Genomic DNA, 20881 nt, shown 5'->3' on the forward strand with positions numbered 1-20881 from the left:
AACTTTACCAAAGTCCAGTGTAGTAGATGTTTTATTATCTCCATTTTATGATAAGGACACTAAAGTACATGAGTTAAAAGAAATTAAGTGGAAAAATGTAACTTGCACAATTTTATCCACTATTTGCAGCAAATTCTCAGCATGGACTTAGGAACACAGAAAAAATATATATTCTTAGTCTTCTAATTCTGATTATATCAGATGTTGTTATAATTTCTTTAAAAGCAGAAGTACTTTTTTTACCCTAATTATATAATACAAATTACCTGGAGCCGAAGGTCAGACATTTGTCTTAACAGATCCTCAAAGAGTTCTCTATCATCTTCTGGTAACTCAGAGGATAAGACAACTCCCACAAAGCAACCTGCTGCTTGTAACATTGTATCAGGAAACATGTAGGCACCCACAGTACATTTCAGAACTGGTGATCTATCAGGAACCAGAGGATACAACCAGTCACAAACCTGAAAGAATTAGTTGGAAAAAAAAAAAAAAATCAATAAATGATATAGATTTTCACCTAGGTTTTAATAAAATTGTTACACTAGAAAAGAAACATTTTTGTTTGAAACATATTTTAAAGGTTTTACAGAACCAAACATCAATAAATACCGAATGAAAATTAATCATTTGCTAGTCTGATGTTCCTGCAAAAAAATGTTAAATACACTATTGCTCCTCTAATAACAGTTTTAAAACTAATGGCCTTAAATAGCCTAGTGCTAACCAAGAATGCTTCTAGTTTTCAATGCAATGATCAAAGTGAATTAATTATTCAAATTAGACATCCCTTTGTGGAAATAAACTCCAAGTCTTCTCCAGTACTACACGTTATTTACTGATTTTAAAACAATCCTATGAAATTGGTATTTAAATGATAACATGAAAATATAAAAACTACATATTAACAGGGTACCATGTAATATTTCAATACAGGTATACCCTGCACAATGTTTAAATTGGATTAAACATTTATTTCTTCAAATACTTATCATTCTTTATGCTAAATACTTTCAAAATCCTTTCTTCTAGCTTTTTGCAATGTATGGTATATTTTTATCTGTAGTCCCCCTATTATGCAATATCACACCAGAACTTCTTGCTTCTAACTATAATTTAATACCCACTGATCAATCCTTCCTCATCCCTCTCCCAACACCACCCCACACTTGCAGGCTTCTGGTAACCACATTCAACTTCCACGAGATCAACATTTTTAGATTACACATCAGTGAAACCATGGTTACTGTCTTTCTGTGCCTGATTTATTTCACTTAATGACCTCTTAATTCCATCAATACTGCCACAAATGACAGGGTTTCATTCTTTTTTGCGTTGAATAGTATTACATTGTGTATATGTACCATATATCAGCAATAAATCAACTGATGGGCACTTAGTTTTCGTTTCAAAACAGTATTATTGAATTTTATGCACACTGAAACTGAAGCACAGAGAGGTTAACTAATTTGCTGATGGTCAAGAAATAAAAGTGAAGCTAGGATTTGAGATCATGCAATCTGAACCAGAAAAGAACTGTTTTAATTAGAAACCCAGTACTCATAACGTAATATATTTTTTCTTTTCTTTTTCTTCTTTTTTTTTTTTTCTTTTTAACCCCAAGAGTACCTGCCATGACAGAGGTAGAAGAGATTACTGTGAACTCACTATGTATTATGAAATTAAGGCAAAATAACATAAAGTGCTCCTGCAATGCCATCTGAGGAGGGTGTTTGTCAATACACTCCAACTTAAATTCAAATCAGGGCTATCTAAATTCAGATAAGACCAAGTTTAAATCAAAAATTTCCAAATGCATTCATTTCTAATGTGTTACATTCTTTCAGTAACCAAAATTTTACTGTGCACAACATCCAGAACGCTCTTACCATAAACAAACTTGGAAAATCAATCTATTAAAACAACATATGATGAACATAAGTCAAAGAGCATGAGAGATTTCATATGACAAATGAAAAACTCTGATACACAACCATCATCTCTGACCAACACAATATAAACATGCAGGAACTAGAATATTGAAGTGACTCCTAGAAAGTACTTAATAAGCAATTAAAAATTCTTTTTCTTTGCTATTCTTATTCTTTTCTATTCATCTCAAAAGTCACCAATTTTATAAAAGCCAAATTTCAGTTAGCTTACAATAAACTACTTCCAAAGTATAATAAACATCTATAATGAGGGAAACGATGTTAGGGAATTCACAAACTCTTAATATCTTGAGTAGTTACCTTACTTTAATATGTACCAAGAAAAAACACATCCTTTCCTTAATTTCACAGTTGTTACTGTTTTGATGAGATTAACGAGAATAAAAATAAATGCAATCTATTCTAATGTACAACTAATTAGAATAAAATAAATTGAAAAATTTTTTTAAAAAAGTAACAGGGATATAGTTTTGACCAAAAGATTGTAAAAAATTATTGTACAATGACCAAAGTTTGGGAAAATCTATTTAGTATACCATGATTTCTTTAAAATTTGCTATATACTTGTCACCTTGATTGAACTGGATATCCCCAATTACTCCTAAGAAAAAACCTTAAGGGGTTGGGGCCATAGAGCTCAGTTGTAGAGCACGTGCCTAGCATGCACAGGCCCTGGGTTTGATCTCCATCACTGCAAAAAAAAATAAATTAATTAATTTTTAAAAACACTTAATAGACTTGTTTTTGGATATGTTACTATGGATTTGTGAGCTCATCTCCATAGGTTAATTTCTTCCAGTTTCACTTTCAGAGGGTAATCTCTTCCAAGTTCTGTAGGAACTGACTATAGAATTAACAGGTCTATGAAGCATATTAAAACTAAATATGAAAAAAAAGTAGTTTTTTGAAGTTTTATAATTCCATGCCTGCCTACCTAAAGTCAAAGAATATAGCTCTCAATTCTTAAATAGACCAATAATGATTTTTATGACATAGGAAATTCTATCTAACAGCTAATACTCAATAGTCTGGTTTTTTGTTTGGTTTTGCTTTTGGACAAAAATATGTGGTAACCAGTTATGGTAATTCCTTTTTGGGACAATCTGCAATAATGACCTTTAATGCATGAGTAGCCTATTAAAGAGACTCAAATTAAGTTTGGGGTACAATTTTACTTTTCATTTAGGACCAAAATAGGAGATGTGAAGAAATTAAACACCAATTAAAAGTACCACAATGGGCTAAATTTTTGCTAGAGTACAAATCATTTTAATGGTTATATCTGTATAACCACGTAGGGTTTCTGACATTCAGTTCAGTTGCTGAGGACCCAAAGGGTTTTTAATTTTTACAATGCAGCACCATTACCAAATTAGCAGAAAATGTTGAGTTTATCAGTCTTTTTCCCTGACTCAGATCAATAAACCTACCCTTTTGAACCTTAAGACTTCCCAAAAAAAAAAAAAAAAACCTACAGGAGTCACAGTACTTTTCTAGCCCAGTAATAAATCTTTCAACAATGTCCCAAAGTATCTACTTTGTGAATCTCTTATAAGCCTACAACTGTCTTTATGCAACTTTTTTCAGTAACATGTAGAAAAATATTTTATACTTTAATATATTTTCTCTTCAGAGGACCATGCATGAAAAGGCTTTTTAATCTATTTTTATAATTATCATTCTTATTTGTGACTATAAGCTTGGTACAGCTACTTCTGTTTCCTTATAAATTGCCCTCATATTAGCATGCAATTTATCTCTTTTCGATAATTGGTACTTTGCTTTCCTCTGTGTGGACAGGCAACATTCATCAGTTATAATGCACCAATTTTCTAAGTGAAGATACTTCAATCCAGATGAGATTTAGTCTCAATGGTTGAAAAAACAGTCAAAAGACTTTTTTGGGGGAAAATATTGCCACATGTAATGGAAAAATTCCAGAAATTAACTCTTCAACATCATATTTTGGCAAGTGATTTCTCCTGAATTAAAAATATTAACTTCTTAATAACTTCTAGGTTCTTTAAACAATATTCAAGTTAATTCCATGTAAAAGTTGCATAAGAACTGAGTAGAGTATACATAAGAAAAAATTAGTGTTATAACTAAACCACATAATCTGGACTTTGGGTGAAAACATCTCCTTTGCTTAAATGGTGATTTCTCTTTAATACAAACTCCTTTGTTATACTCAATGTATAAGAAGTCCTCATTTCAAGAGTCCATTTTAAAAGCAGAATACCTTACTAAATCCAAGCAATGCCCTGACACCAACTATTATTTAGTGGCAGTCTTTGCCCTTGAACAAACTACATTCTGGTAAACTCATCTGCAGTTTCTACCTCTACAGATTTTGGTCTGAATTTTTTTTTCCCCCTGATGGCAGCTGTCCTGTGTAGATGTTTGGCAGCATCGCTAGCCTTAACCTACTATGCCAGTAGAAACCACGCCCTCATTGTAACAACCGAAAATGTCTGCAGATACAGTCACATGTTTTCTGGGGGGCGGGGGTTGGGGGGCATGGGGTCGAAAACCTGCTTCTAGTTGAGAACCAACACTTTAGACAGTGATTCTAGCCCAGTTCAGACCATCAGCTGGGTCTAGATAACGTCTATGGATATTTACAGTTATACAGCCACATGAATTACATACATATCTTTTGAATTTAAAGTCACTAGGTTTCTTCTTCAGGTAAAGAATTAAAAACTTATAGGGTAAACTCTGATATCCCTTAGGTCCTATCATCATAAGTTTAGTACCAAAAAAAGACCTCATATCTTAAAAAGAAAAAGAAAAACACACAAATGCAGATGTTCAAGGCTCATAAATTTCATGGAATACATTTAAGAAGAAAGTAGAATTTAATTATCTTTTCACTTCTCTTATAATCCTAGGCACATTATAAATATTGACAAATAAAAATGGTGCATAGATATCATTTTACATATATGATATGTAGATGACTACATATATTTGAAATTATGTTATGTTTTCCTTTGGCTTACCTGAAGAAACCCAGGAGGACGGTTTAGAACTGTATCAAGAGAATTATCCAAGAATCTCACAATTCGAAGGTACCCAGGATATGAAGGTGCACTAACCTCCCCTGCAGGATTTACAAAAAAAATCTGTACTCCATTTGGTATCAAAATCAACTCATCTGCATCTAGCCCTAAGGTCTCAAGAGGAGGTGGTTGAGAATGATTCCTATAGAAGTCTTCTCCCACAGATGAAAACTCCCCAGAATCTGTTCCGTAAGACACAGTGTAGTGACCCTCTGCAGCCTGAGGAGTATAAGCAGGAGGAGCTTCTGATGGACAGCTTGGAGATGGTAAGGACAGAGAAGGTGCAGCAGCCAACCCTGCACTTGGGGCTGAAGCGTTTCCATCTACTTCAGCATGCTGAGGAGGTAAATTAAAGGACTGAGGCTCTGGTGACTTTTCACAGATGTCTTTAGGCGGAAATTCTGGATATAACTTGGGCACCTCCTGAAGGTCATTCCGTAGAGAAGTAGCAAGGCCCTTCTCTAGAATTTCTAACCTGGTGCGTACATTCTGTAGTGTTTCTTTCATTTTCTGTTGCATCTGTCTAGCAGATTCCCACCCAGGGCCTGTGTGTTCAGGCTCTGTTGATACAATGCTGATTCCCCTGAGTAGTTGTCCTATTCCTTGCTTATAGTAGTTCTTTGCTTCTTCCTTCTGACCTAATTCATCTGTATTCAGTCCTTTATTAACGAATAAAAAGGCTTTCTTATATGCTTCCTTGATGATCTTAATTTCAGCAGGTTCTCCATCTTGTGCTTCTTGTTCCATAACTGTAAAATAAAAAACATATGTAATTATCTTGCTTAGCTGTTTACTTCTCTAGTAATCTATCTCACCTACCTAAATATATTTCAAGAGGATAGTTTTGTCTCTATCTAGTTCACTACTGCATCTCAACCTTACTCTTAGTTTTGACACAGAGAAAGCACTCAATATGTAGCTGATGAATGGATAAAGGCTCTTGGGCCTAAATAGCTTGTTCATTAAAAAACAGAATAGAATACATCTATTAAATAATTTTTTGTTACTGTTTCTTAAAATAAATGAAATAGTTCTCTACCATATGTCAAAATATAGGGATGGAACAAAAGAATCTCATTCTGAAATTCATTATTAATATAAATCCAGATTATATTTAGCTAATAAAAAATGAGTCATGTGAAAAGGAGTTTGACACACTATTTCTCAGGAAAATAAAACTAAAATCCACAGTGATTAATAGATGGCAAAAATTTTAAAACAGAAAAAAACAAATGAAACTCTCATACTTTGCTGGTGGAAGCTGAAAAATGGTACAGCCACTATGGAAAACTGGTGATTTTTATTAAAGCTGAAAATTCACCCACTCTATGACCCAGTAATTTCATTTGCAGGTGAGTAACCAAGAGAAATGGATATATTCTCTTGGTTACACACCTGCATATATATATATATATATATGAACATATGCACACCAAAAAGATGTATAGCAGTTCTCCCTAATCTGCAGATTCTTTTTCCATGGTTTCAGTTATAAATGGTTAACCAGTCTGATAACATTAAATGGAAAATTCCAGACATAATTCATAAGTTTTAAATTGTGCACTGTTCTGAGTAGTTATGAAATCCCACTCCAACCCACCAAGTATATCCATGCTATTTGCCCATCATTTAGTAGCCATCTTGGTTATCAGATCAACTGCCTCAGTACTACAGTGCTTGTACTCAAGTAACCCTTATCTTACTTAATAATGGCCCAAAGCACAAAAGCAGGGGTGCTGGTAATTTGGATGTATCAAAAAGAAGCTGCAAAAGTGCTTCCTTTAAGTGCAAAGGTTAAAGTTCTCAACTTAAGCAAAAATAATCAAATGCTGAGGTTGCTAAGATCTATGGTAATAACAAATCTTTTATCCATGCAATTATAAAGAAGGAAAATTCATGCCAGTTTGGCAGTCATATCTCTAAATTCAATAATTACAGCCAGTGTGCAAAAAATGCTGAGTTAAGACAGAAAAATCATTAAATTTATGGGTGGAAGACATGAACACAATGTGTCCTGACTGATGTCAGAGTGTTGCAATAGAAAGTACTGAGTCTACAGGAAGACTTATAAGTCTTGCTATAGCAAGGGGATCCCCTGAAACAAGTATCACTAAATCACTTAATGCAAATAAGGAGAAGTTATACAGATTTTTTCAGCAATAGCTTTGGATCGAAACATGTTAAGAATTACTGTGAAAGCTGTATCTACTGATCAGAAACTGCTGCCGGTGTTGAAGAAGTCAATTAAGGAAAATGGATACCATCCAACACAACTCTTCAACTGCAATGAAACCACTCTTTCTGAAGATATCCTACAAGTACAAAGGAAGCAGCATGGCATAAAATATGGAAGGACATATAATAACTTCTAATTACATATTCTTCTAAACAGTCTCAGTAAAAGACCACTTTGACTACCAAGGACCCTAAACATGGACATCATCTGCCCCTGACATCCAATAATTAACATCGTCGTGATTCAACGGGCCAGGATCACCCAAAGCAGAGGATCCATCTAAAGTCTAGCAATACATCAGAAGTTCAATAGTAGCCTAACACCACATCAAAATGCATGTCATTCAACTAATCATGCAGTCTTATCATCTCACACCATCACAAGGGTGAATAAACTGCACTCTATTTTAAGACAGACCACTTTCATATAACTTTTACTAAGGTATTATAATTCTGCTATTTTACTATTAGTTGTTAGTTTCTTATTATGCCTAATTTTATAAGTTAACTTTACGATAGGCATATACGTATAGGAAAAGGTTCAGTACTATCCATGACAAGAGGCATCTGCATAGAGTCTTAGAAACTATCTCCCCTGAATAAGTGTGTGTGTGTGTGTGTGTATGTGTGTGTGTGTACACACATGCAGTCAAGGATCACAAAATGTAAGAAGAACCTCTAACATTAAAGATAAAAATAAAAGTGATGCATTTGGTTGAAATGGATAATATGCAGGGGAAAAATTAAACCCTATCATTTATATCAAAATGAAGAAATAATGCATTAAGGAAAATGGATACCATAAAATAAAAATAAGATGTACAAGCACCCAAAAAAAATGAGTGTTCAGAAATTAAATAACAATATAGTTAGAAAGAAAAACTCAGTAGAGGGATAAAAAGGTAAGATTACAGGCTGAGAGTGGTGGCACATGCCTGTAATTCAAGCTACTCTGGAGGTTGAAGAAGATCACGAGTTTGAGGCTAGTCTAGACAATTTAGTGAGCGCCTGTCTCAAAAAATAAAGGCTGGAGATGTAGCTCAGTGGTACAGTGCCTCTGCGTTCTATCTCCAGTCCTAAACAAACAAAAAAAACATAAGATTACAAAAGTCATGAAAAAATGTGCAGGAAGCAGAGCAAAAGGATTTTAAAAAGAAAGAATAGATAAGAAAATCCAGAAAGTTCAACATCAGAAAACTAAAACTTTTCAGAAATAAGGAACCGACAAAATATAAGGAATACAAGAGTAGAAGGAAAGATTCACAGAATTTACCATAACTGGAAAAGATAAATTTCCAAATTTAAAAAGACCAATAAAGAATGAAAAAAAACTCATACCAAGGAACATACAATGAAGTTTCAGAAAACTGGGCTCAAAGGGACCATCTTAAAAAGCTTATACAAAAAAATGAAAAATAGTATTAAGGAACTTCTTCAAGGTAACAAGTAAAAATTTAAAATAAAATGGTACAACTTATTCATAATTCTTAGTAAATATACTTCCAAATCCAGCCAGGTACTACATCCTGTTTCCCAGATTCTATGCTTGGAAAAAGGAATCCCAAGGCTGATGATGGTATTCCCAAGATGAAACCTGTCCAGATTCGAGTAGAAATAAGAACTCCAGAAAATACTTCCAGGAACTAAAATTGACAGAATACTTGATATTCTTTTAATTTCTGAGAAGAGATAAATAGAACTGTAAGAGGATTCAAAGTTTTAATTTGTGACAAATACTTGAAAATTAAGGAAATAAAAATCAAGACAATTATTAACTCCAGGAAAACAAGATGACTAAACTAGAATAAGAAGTAACCCTAGTATACTAATTTCAGTTTTGATTAGTGTCATAATTTGAATGTGATAATAATTCAAGATAATAATTCGTAATAATGTGACTCTTGATGTTAGCAAAATTGTGGAACCACCATTTTGAAAAGGGAATATGGATGTACAGAGAAAGTTTATGTGTTTGTGGTATACAATGATAATGCTAAAACTCAGGGAGGCCCTATCTCTAAATAAAAAATATTTAAAAGGCTGGGGATGTGGCTCAATGGTTGAGTGCTTCTGACAGTATCTCCCCCACCCCACCTGACCCAACCCCCAGCAAAAAAAAAAAAAACTGACAGCCCCCTTTCCCTGGAAATTACACTTGCTGCTATGTCATCAAAATGTCTTCCCTTTACACAGATTCTAATCCCCTTCCTCCCTCAGAAACCATGGGACAAACATTCTACAGTTTACCTCCCATAGAGTACAAGGAAGCTCAGAGTAAGAGGATATCAAGAAAGCACAGGCCTATTATATTCCTTAGCAAAATTAAGTGGTTACTGAGTATCTTGAAAAGATAAAAAAATGATTTCACATGCTTTAATTTTCAGAGTTGGAAAGTCTTTGAAATGTCAATCTAAGGTATTAAATAAAGAGTACTTACACCAGTATAAGAGTCATATGACAAATCAAAACCTATTTCCAAATACTAGTGATGAATTTGTTATATTATTTAAACATTCTAATAAAAGAAGTAAAAGGCATTTAATTTCACATATAACTATGTATACGCTTTAAAAACACTCACTGGCAAAGATAAAATTCTGAATCAAAATACTTGGCAACTTAATTCAATCCCATAAATAGTGAAGATAATAAACAATTATGTTTAACAAGCAACAATGCCAAGTAGTCTTTTAATAATACAATATTTATCTCCCTAGAGCTAGCAGAAGTTAGTCTAATGTCTGCCTGCCTGCCAGTCAATCTGGCCCTTTATGAAAAGAAACAGGGTCTTTCTTTTAAAATTTGCTTTTTACTTTTTAAATTATATATTGACAAATCAGTTGTATGTATTTATGGGGTACAAAATGATGCTATATTTGGGGTTTTAATATAATATGGAATGATCAAATCTAATTCATCCATCACCTCAAATATTTGCTATTTTTTTGATATGAAAACATCTGAAGTTTTATCTGATACTGAAAAGTACAATACTCTATTAGCTATAGTCACCATGCTGTGCAACAGATCTTAAATAAAAATCACTTATTCCTCATTGATATGGGGGGTGTAGAGGAATGAAAATCAAGAATGGACTTTTTGGTAATATCTGTATGCAATTTCCTCTTCAACACTGTACCCCATTCTGGCTTGGAAGGGAAATTGTTTCCTAAAGCGCCACAGATTAAACAAAACAAAACAAAACAAAACGTACCACATACCACAAAATATAAAGGCTTCCGGTTACAAATGGGTCTCATAAAACCCACCAAATTAAGTGAATAGAAAAGGGAGGGAATCAGAAAACTGGGAATATCTTTTCTTTGGGGGGGGGGGAGATTCTTGTATTACCGTTAATTTTCTTTGGTCAACTTCAAAAAATGTTAAATTCTTAAATATTTGAAGCAATTGCAATCACGGGCGCCAATTCATGAAGTTATGGCACAAGAAATTAGCAAACCTCGAGGATCCTCCAAAGATTACTAGAGCAAGCCACCCAGTGGGGCAGGGGCCAAGCCTACGGTAACGCAATAATGCCTGGTCATTACAGTGCGCATTCCAAGAGAAACTTTCCAGACACAATTAGGTCCGAGGTCCTCTGCGGTATCCGATCCCCAGCAAACAACGACCGAAAGTGTTCGAAAGAGTAAAATCCCACGGTTCGCATTCCCCTACAACTGCTGTGGGTTGTGGGGTTTTGGCAAAAGAAACGCTTCCGACCCTGGGGAAGCTGTTAACGCTGAGGGAGGGAGGTCACAGCGAGGAGCGGAGGTGGGGCAGCACAAGCAGCCAACTGATACTCCGGGAGGACCGCGACCTGGGAGTGGCGGGGGCGGGAGAAGCTCGCCAGCCCGACCGCCAGAGGGGCTGGCAGGGAGGCCAACCGGGATTCACTCAGAACTTCTGCAGCCTCTCTCCCCAGGAATGGCTGCCTTCAACAAAAGTTCGTCGAGACCTGGACACCGGGCCCGGCCTCCTAGGCCCTCCTGCCCACCCTCCTACACCTGCCCGCCAGGCCGAGCCCACCCGACCCCCGGCGCCGGGCCGCCCGCCAGGCAGCGCGGGGTGCGCGCAGGGGCGACTGGTTCGCCGCCGCCCCACCTGTGCCTTCCAGACCTCGGGCGCTAGGGTGCGGCCCGAAGAGCTTCCCAAGCAGCTTGGCCGCCGCAGCCCCGGACCCGCTCCGCACGCCGCGAACCAGAGGTTGCCCGTGCCCGCGCGCGTCGGGGGCTCACAAAGCGTTCCAGGCCGCGCGCGCCACGTCACGCGCCGCCGCCTCGCCTCCACGTGACGCCCACGCGGGCTTCTTTCCCACGGACTCGTCACCAGCCCGCCCAGACTAGGTGCTGCGCTCTGACCTTCTAAATGGCGTATGGGAGGACGTCAGTCAGCTTTGAACCCAGGAACCGCCGTAACGCCTTAGCGGGAGGAAGGGAGCGAGGGCAGGAAGCCCGGGAGAACCTCGTCAATCGGCCACTCAACACGACCCCCGAACCAGGGTCTCCGCGGCCACGTCGACCGCCCCTGCGCCTGCGCAATCTCTACTACCCGCGCGAAAGTGAGACCTAGAGACACTGGGAAAGAGACGTGGGTAGTGACAGCTTGTGGCCGCTGGAGGGAGCCCGGGGCGCTGTGCACCTGGGAACAAAGGCTGATCAGGAGCTCCTGAGCCCAGCCTTTGTAACTAGCTACCCAGAGCAGGGTCTGCCCGCCTAAGAGTCTCAATAGGGTGTGTGTGTGTCCTGAAATATTTGTACCAATATCGTAGAAAAATTTCTGATGATAATCCAGTACCACTGGCATTATAGAGTGCTCAAATGGAAAAATCAAAGTAAACATGCTTTACTGCTCTTCAAAAGTTCTTTAAAGTTAGTAAAAAGCTATAGATGGCAGATCAATATTTTTGAATAAGCAAATAGACTTTAAGAAGTCTATTTGTAGTTCCCTACAAAAAAGTTGGGGATCATTTGGTAGTGCCCTCAAATCTCAGAAAGGTAGCAGCTATCTTCAAAGAGAAAACCCTAATATGGTGGTGTACATCAGCACAGAGATTTGAAATGATTTACTTTAATAATCAACCCCAAAGGAACTCTGAAACAAACTGTATACCCTCTGCCACAATTTTAGATTGACCATCAAAATGTTTATCACACTTAAATAGCTGAAAAGGATGACATTTTAAAATAAAAGTCACATAACTTTTAAATGTAGTTAATGGGATCTGAATACCAATTTAAAATTCACATCAAGTTTTAACACAACATGCACACGATTTTATTAGGAGAAAATTTTACTTCATTCCTTGAACTCATACTTCATTCCACATTGTGAAATTTTATCTCAATGTAATATTTCTTTTTTTCTTGGAAATCTTTCATTGATCACCTACTATACTTCTCTGCATAAAAATAAGTCTAATCGTAGTTTTTAAATTTCCTTTGGTCATAAAGATTAGTGATTAAAATGAAGATTTCTATACATGAGGTCACTATATATGGAAAACCCAAAAGAATTTACTACAAAAGTACTAGAACTAATAAATGGGTTAGTTCATTAAGGTCATAAGATGAACATACGTAAATCAATAATATTTATATGCACAGGTCATAAGAATTCCATTCACAAGCTGGGCAGGGTGGCCCACACCTGTAATCCCAGTGGCTTGGGAGGCTGAGGCGGGAAGATCACAAATTCAAAAACAGCCTCAGCAATCTAGCGAGACTCTGTCTCAAAATAAAAATTTAAAAGGACTGGGGATGTGGCTTAGTGGTTAATCGCCCATGGGTTCAATCCCTGAATCCCTGGTACCAAAAAATAAAACTAAAAATAAAGAATCTCACTCACAATACATCAGGAAGAATAAAGTACATTGAAATAGTTTTAGCAATATAAGTGAAAGATCTATACTCTGAATACAATACAATATGGCTGAAAGAATTTAAATGAAAAGATACTCCATGCTCATAAATTGAAAGACTTAATATTGAGATAGTAATACCCCTCAAATATATATACAGATTCAACATAATCCCTGTAAAAATTCTAGAAGACTTGGGCAGAAATTGGTCAGCTAATCCTAAAATTCATAAAATCATGGAAATGCAAGTGATCTAGAATAGCAAAAACAATCTTGAAAAACAAATTGGAAGACTTACATTTTCCAGTTTCAAAGCAATATAAAACTGCAGTAATAAAGTCAGTGTGGTGCTAGTATAAGTTAAGACAAATGGAATACAACTGATCAATATAGTAGAATTAAGTGCCCCAAAATATGTCCTTGCATTTATAGCCAACTAAGTTTTAACAAAGGTGACAAGAATATCCAATGAGGAAAGTCTTTTAAACAAACGGGACAATCAGATAATTAAGCAAATCAGATATTTATGCAAACAGGTGAGTTTGCACACCTACCTCATGCCATACATAAAAATAGATCATAGACCTAAATGTAAGAACTAAAACTATAAAACTCTTAAAAGAAAATATAACTTCCTAGCTTATGAGATAAACTTCATGAACATGTTAAGGCATAATTTCTTAGATATGACCTCTCCAAAGCCTAAGTGATAAAAGGAAAAGAGATAAATTGTACTTCATCAGATTATACTTTTGCTCTTGAAAAAGATACTATCAGGAAATGGAAAACCCACAGTTTATGAGAAAAATACTTGCAAATCACTATTTTTGACTTGTATATATCAACAACATTTACAACCCAATAATTTTGAAAAGTAACAACTGAAAATGAGGAAAGGATTTGAATATTTCTTCAAAGAAGATATATAACTGACCAAAAAGCACATGAGAAGATGACATTATTAGTCTTCAGGGAAAAGCAAATTAAAACCACTGTGAGATAATTTCTTGCCCATTAGAATGACTATAATAATAATAAAAAGATAGTAACACGTTTGGAAAGAAGTGGAGAAACTGGAACCCTCTTCCATTGCTGCTAGGAATGTAAAACGATACAGTCATTTTTTGGAAAATGATTTGACTTTTTCTTTAAAAAAAAAAGTTGTGTCTAGAACTACCATATAACCTAGTAATTCATTCTTAGGTGGAATTTTGAGAGCAAGTTTTCAATTTTCTTGATTGAAAGATTGAGTGATACTATTATAAAACAACTTCTGCTCCTACTTACTTTATTTAGGTAGACTGAATTTTTTAACTTACATTGTTAAAAATTTTGAATGGAATTGATTCTGACTCCAGATCATTCTCAAAATAGAAATGTATAATACAATAATACAAATACTTGTACACGAATGTTCAAAGAAGCATTATTTAATGTGGACCAAAAGTGAAAATAGCCCATATATTCATCAACTGATGGATTTTTTTAAATGCAGTATATCCATTCAATTGAATATTGTTCAGCCACAAAAATGAATAAAGTATTGATATATGATAAACATAGATAAACCTTAAAATCATTGTGCTCAGCGAAAGAAATCAGACATGAAAGAATATATATTGTATGAGTCTTTTGTATGATTTTTTTAAGAAGGGCAAATTTAAAGAGATAAAGTAGCTCAGTAGTTTCTAAGGGCTGGTGTTGTTAATGGTAAATGACTGTAAATGGGCAGAAGGTTTTAGGATAGAACTGGTAGGTTGTAATGATAAATATCTACCTCAGTAAATATAATACAATTTATTGAATGGAATACTCAAACTGAGTTAAATTTATAATATGTTAATTATAACTAAAGTGGTTTTAAAGATGTATCCTATATTGAATAATTGTTATTTGTGTCACATGTGTTCTAAGGTTTTAAAGATGTATTCTATATTGAATAATTGTTATTTGTGTCACATGTGTTCTAAATTTGGGTAAATACTTTTTGAATAAGTATTGGAACTAGATCTTGATGAGGTGACAGACTTTTCAATTAGTTCATACATTTGTGGATAGTATCATTTATTTTTAGAATGAGATGGGATTCAGTATCAATTCTATTTTGATTTTAGTATTTATAAATGTAAGATCTAGGAAACTCTATTCAGACAAAAAACAATAGAGGGGACAGAATTTTATAATAGCATTGTAACTCAAATCTTTGAAGTAGTTCCCAATTATGCCTCAAAACACTTCATGATATATCGTTCAAAAAATTTTTTAATCCACTACATCCTTCTTCCACTTAAGTCATAAAATTGGAAGTCACCTCACTGCAAAAATACCTGGTATCAAGTGATTATAGTTATTTACATCTTCAATTTCTAGGAAGTACACCAAAAAAAACTTTATAATATCTTTAACAAACATTGACAATTTGGGGTGCCTGGTGCCCCAATATTCTCAGTGGGGCCATGCTCATGGCTGGACCTCCTGTCCACTAGTGGTGCTCAGGCAAAAGAAGGGAACCCCAGCCTTTGGCCACACTCATTCAGAACTTGGCTTCAGCAACAGGTAACCAGGGAGAAGGAGAAAGGCTGGTGCCCACCTTCTCTCAGGGAGAAAGCCCTCCGACTGCAAGCTGTGGGAGAGGGATCACTTTGGTTTTGACTGTGCCAGTTAAGTGGAGATTCAGCCTCCCTGAGCTGGAAAGGAAGTGAGGGAGCAGGTCTTGATTCATACATTCAGACTCTTGCTGTTCTTATGGAATTTAAATTTTTTTTTTAAATTAAATGTATTTTTATTTGTTGTATGCCCTTAGTGCCATTTCCAGAAATTAAAAAAAATCTTTTTAAAATAATATTTAACAGTTTCTGTGGGTAATGGTCCACATAACTCTCACTCCTTTAAACCAGGAGAGAAAATCTTCAAAAACTAAAATTTAATGCCTTAAGAAAAATGTACAACAAACCTAAAGTCATGTTAAAATTTCATCTGTGGGTTTTATCTGGTATAACTTGATTAATTTAGTAGCCTTGAAAAAAATACTTTCATTATGCTCAAACTGATCAGCATAATATGTTACCTGGTTAAACACTGAGGTTCCAATTTTCACAGATTCCTTCCAAGGCAACCCTGGAGATGTGTTCACATGTTTCCGTAAAAAGAAAAAGATTTTCCCACAGTAGTTAAAACCACTGACTATTTGACTTCCCTTCTTGTCCTTGATGTTGTACTGTGAATGGCTATGGGTTTACTAGGGCCTTGGATAAGGAGAAGATAGGTTGAAGGAACAATTAATTTTTGTTTTGTGAGATATTTATGTTCAAGGTAGCTTCCATGTATGGTTAAGCTAACCATGGTGGTATAGCACTGACTTTTAGGAATATTCTTGCTACTGACTGTGGGCTTACCTGACCCTACCATAAAGACATTAGCCAAGGATCATATTGATTATTTTATTGCCTCATACAGTTTGAGTATCCCTTCTCTGAACTATTTCAAATTTTATTTACTTTTGGATTTTGGAATATTTGCATATAATGAGGTATTGTGGGGATGAGACCCCACTTTAATAAGAAATTCATTCAAATTTTACATATGTCTTATACTCATAGCAGGAAGGCAATTTTATGAATATTTAGTGCATCTGTGCTTTGACTGAGACCTATCACATGAACTCCGATGAATTTTGTACTTGTGATGTCATGGCACTAAAAATTCTCCAATTTTGGAGCATTTCAGTTTCCAGATTAGGGATACTCAACCTGTTCAGTACCTAGCACTGGAAATGTGGGTGGAGGAAAAGCAAGATTTGAGGTGTATGGGGTCAGAAATTAATCTGTAGAACATCCTTCCAGTCATAAAGCTTGGTAAAATAAAAGCAAAGGATTTGGTTTTCCATCAATGCCTGGTCAAAATCTACATTAGTGGTCCTTCCAAATGTGACAATTCTACGACATTATCAATATTAAATTGTAAAATTAACTTTCCTAAATTATATAAAAATGCTAATCTTGATAAACCATGCTATAGAAAAAGATGAATTTTGTTTTTCTGTGACACCAAAATTCTTCTTATAGTAACTGCATTGCTTTAGAAAAATACCGTGGTAAGTCATGCAGATTTAAGATGAGCCTCTAAGACGCAGGCAAATGAGAGACAAATGAAAGATTATTTCCAGCACTCCATATTCCGTATGAAGAAACAAAGAATGTTATTAAAAGGAAAATTCTTTAGACCAACTAAATTTAGCAGAGTTTATTTGAGCAAAACAAAGCAGAATCACAAATTGGACAGCTCCCACAACTAGAGTATTATCATAAAAATTCAGTCAACAATGTCATCTGACAGCATTTATAGAAAAACAGAAGTGAGATATAGAACTTAATTAGCTACAGCTTAGCTGACCATCCATTGGTTACAGCTTAACTAGTTGTTTGCAGCCTAATTAGTTAATTGGCTACAGGGGCTTCTGCAACCAACTGAAGCTATTACTGTGATTAAACTCTGTATTTATGTGGTCATGGGGTCTAGGGCATATGCTCAATCCAAATCCATGTCCCCCCCATAAATTTTATTTAACAGTATAGAGCCAAAAAAAAAAAAAAAAAAAAAGGTAGGAAAAAAGATTATGAGATTTTTTTCAATCACCTAAATAAGTAAGAATTATGTTTTTTCCCTGGATTTTGTGGTGTCTGTGGTATGTCAGCTTTTTAAAATTTGTAACTTTGTATTCACTTTTCCCCTCTAATTTTGTGTTCTCAGAATAAAACAACAACTAATTCTGTGTTCTTTTCATTTGTCTCTTATTTGCTTGTGTCTTGGAGGCTCATCTTAACTCTAAGTGACTTGCCAAGGGATTTTCCTAAATACCAAATTAAGTGTGTGGTGTGTACTAAACATACAACTTGGATCTGCTTATGTGGAAATGGTGCTTGAGATTGGCAGAAAATAACAGCTTATATTTGAAAACCTGTGAAAAGTAATTTTTAACATTCAATACATCTTACTGAGATAAAAACAAAGTCTCAGATTGTTGAATCAGACCAACAAGAATCAGCACTTTTACCTAGTCACAGGGGAAATAAGATGTCTGAAACTGCCAACCCAACTCCCCTCTGCCTCCTTAGAACACACTGTGACCTATGACCTAGCACGTGAGGTTTCTAGATGAGGTGTGCCAGCTAGCCCTTACACAGCACAGCTATTTCAGTCATGACCTCTCTCCAGTTTATATTTATGTAAGTGCGCATCTGACGCTGACATTTTTCTAGTGGGCTTTTGCATGTTTCTCCATAAATACCAATTCTGTGTACTTTAAGCCATCTGGACAGTCCAAGTGTACCCAGCTAAAAGTATTTCATAGACAAGGATTTTCCATTATTTTTCCATTGGTATATATGTTGTTCCAGTTAGCATGTTTGCAAGATTTGACTTGATCATTTCCACTTGGACATTCCAGACTAAGAATTATTGGTTATGGACCAGCTGGTGAATACTTAACTTTTGTTCTCACCAGTTTCTTCTAAAAAGTAATACCTTTGTGCCAAAAATACTGATTATGTGCCTGAAGTCCCAGCTACTTGAGAGGCAGAGGCAAAAGGATCACTTTAGTGCAGAAATTCTAGGCTAGCCTGGACAATATAGTCAGACCCTGTCTCAGACACAGATAAGCTTTCTTTAATAATAATGAAGAATTCAAAGAGGTAGGTGAAGTTTTCAAATAAAAAATACCATTATTCAAACACTCCCTGTACTCCACAATATTTCTGATTTAGTAACATCCCAACAAAATACTCCTCTTTTCTTAGGTCTCTCCTGAAACTTGATGTCTAGACAGAGAATGACAATAGTTCTAAGCTTGGTGTATGGTGGTTTGGAAGAGGCTTACCCCAATAGAATTTTGATTTATTCTTTTATTTGACACTCTTGAGGGTTTTATATTCTGGACAATGCACCAAAGTAAGATTTAGGAAGGTAGCATTTCTTGGGAAAAGTGAGAGAAATTTTAATGTGAAAGAGGTAGAAAAAGAGTAGAAAAAGAGATGCTAGGAAGTATCCCATAAAACTTCTGTAGTCTTGTAGATTTTTTGTATACCTTCAACAGTATTCATAACCCAGATAAAGATATTGTTATGAATCATGTATCTGTAGCTGAACACCTAAGACCCCTGATTCTGGAATCCATGTGCCTGGATTCAAATCTACCTTCATCTCACAGTTGCAAATACTTAATCACTCTGAAACTGTTTTCTCATTTGTAAGATAAGGATATGATAATAGGATCAACTTCTTACGGTTGTTATTTGAATTAACCAAAATAACTCATCTAAAGTTGGCACTCAATAAATATTCATATATATATAGATAGATAGATAGATAGATAGATAGATAGAATTTATTTTGTACTCTACCACTGAGCTACACCCCCAACTCTTTTTATTTGCAGACAGGTAAGCTGCCAAGGCTGGCTTTGAACTTGCAGTCCTCCTGCCTCAGCCTCCTGGTTGCTGGAATTATAAGCATGCATCACTGTACCCACCGTAATGAATTTGATATTCTCTCTTTGCTAAAATTCTTTAATGATCAGCAAAGAGTGATTTTGTTCTAAGCAGATCCAAGTAATTTTCTCTGCCTAATTATGTCTTCAATAAATTGATGGAGTCATTTTTCCTTAATTAGAAATTTACTTCCCAGTACAGAAAAGGGTAAATAAATTATTTTAATTTCCCACTGTGCCACTAACAAAAACAATAATATATGACATTATTTTGATTACATTACTTGAGTATCCTTAGAAGGAAAGCCTACCTATTAGTGGACTTTAGGAGTGATATATGCCTATTTAGGTATTTAAATATGTAACATCCATTATAATTATACTTCATGGATGATTATGCAAAAAAAGTTTGTACAGAAGCCTGCATTTTTGATGAATTTTCTAAAAGTTTCATCATAAATTATAATATATTCAATTGCATTCAGGTTATCTAGTTACTTTATCCACATGCTGAAAAAATATTTTTTCTCTTCATTTATTATATGATATTGTCAACAGATATTAGAAAACACATTAAATGACATTTAATGATGCATGTCATTAAAATGAGAAATGTCCAAATTAGCCATGAATTGAGCTAGGTGTCAGGGCATCCATCTCATGAACTGATCTAGGTTATCAGGTTATCATGGTTCAATCACCTAATTGCTCAGAGCTCGTGTTGAAATCCATAGATGACTCATAGTGAAATACAACTCCTAGTGAGCACATTATTTTGAGGGCTAATGTGATAATAATGTTCCAAGAGTTCTACATGAGGTTAGGTCATCAATCTATGATCTCATTGCATTTTTTTCTTCCTTTAAACCCTTTGTTATATGACAAGCATGAATTTGACAAAAGATCAATGACTGTGATGTTCTTAGTTACAGTATAATTTCCCCCTTGCAGACCAAATACAGTGGTTGATAGACAAATGCAGCATTTAAAAAACTGAATCCTTAGTATAAAAGAGTAATCTTTTACTTATAGAATTGGAGATACACATGTAGGTTTTGAAGGTTCCATATTTCCACAAAAAGTGTTCAGTTTTTAGCAAGTACAGCCACTTTTTTAAAAAATCTCTTGGTTAAAGTATTAGAAGCAATTCATGTGATATTTCTTATAATCTGGATTTGGTTTTGCTCTAGTCAGAGTATACTTTTTATGTTATATAGAAGCTAATGGATTATTCAGTAAACTACCTTATTTTTTATTTACATCAGGATGGTGGGGTGGAATTTAACAC

The 20881-nt window shown here is 35.3% G+C and overlaps 1 protein-coding gene across 4 annotated transcripts in view; it reads right to left on the reverse strand.

Annotated features, from left to right (window-relative positions):
* Positions 1–20881, reverse strand: part of Spart (spartin) — a 62845-nt gene that overhangs the window by 26353 nt on the left and 15611 nt on the right. Inside the window, exons 1-3 of one of the 4 annotated variants that reach the window (XM_047552097.1) lie at positions 11611–11814; positions 4958–5766; positions 267–464 (exon numbers count right to left, since the gene is read on the reverse strand). In XM_047552097.1, coding sequence (XP_047408053.1) covers positions 267–464; positions 4958–5764 — 1005 coding nt within the window. In that variant the 5' untranslated portion in view covers positions 5765–5766; positions 11611–11814. Of the gene's footprint in view, positions 1–266; positions 465–4957; positions 5767–11353; positions 11581–11610; positions 11815–20881 lie in introns of those variants that run through there. The other 3 variants (XM_047552100.1, XM_047552096.1, XM_047552099.1) reach the window with 3 other exon arrangements.

This window comes from Sciurus carolinensis, chromosome 5 (assembly GCF_902686445.1).
Source record: "Sciurus carolinensis chromosome 5, mSciCar1.2, whole genome shotgun sequence".
NCBI lineage: Eukaryota > Metazoa > Chordata > Mammalia > Rodentia > Sciuridae > Sciurus > Sciurus carolinensis.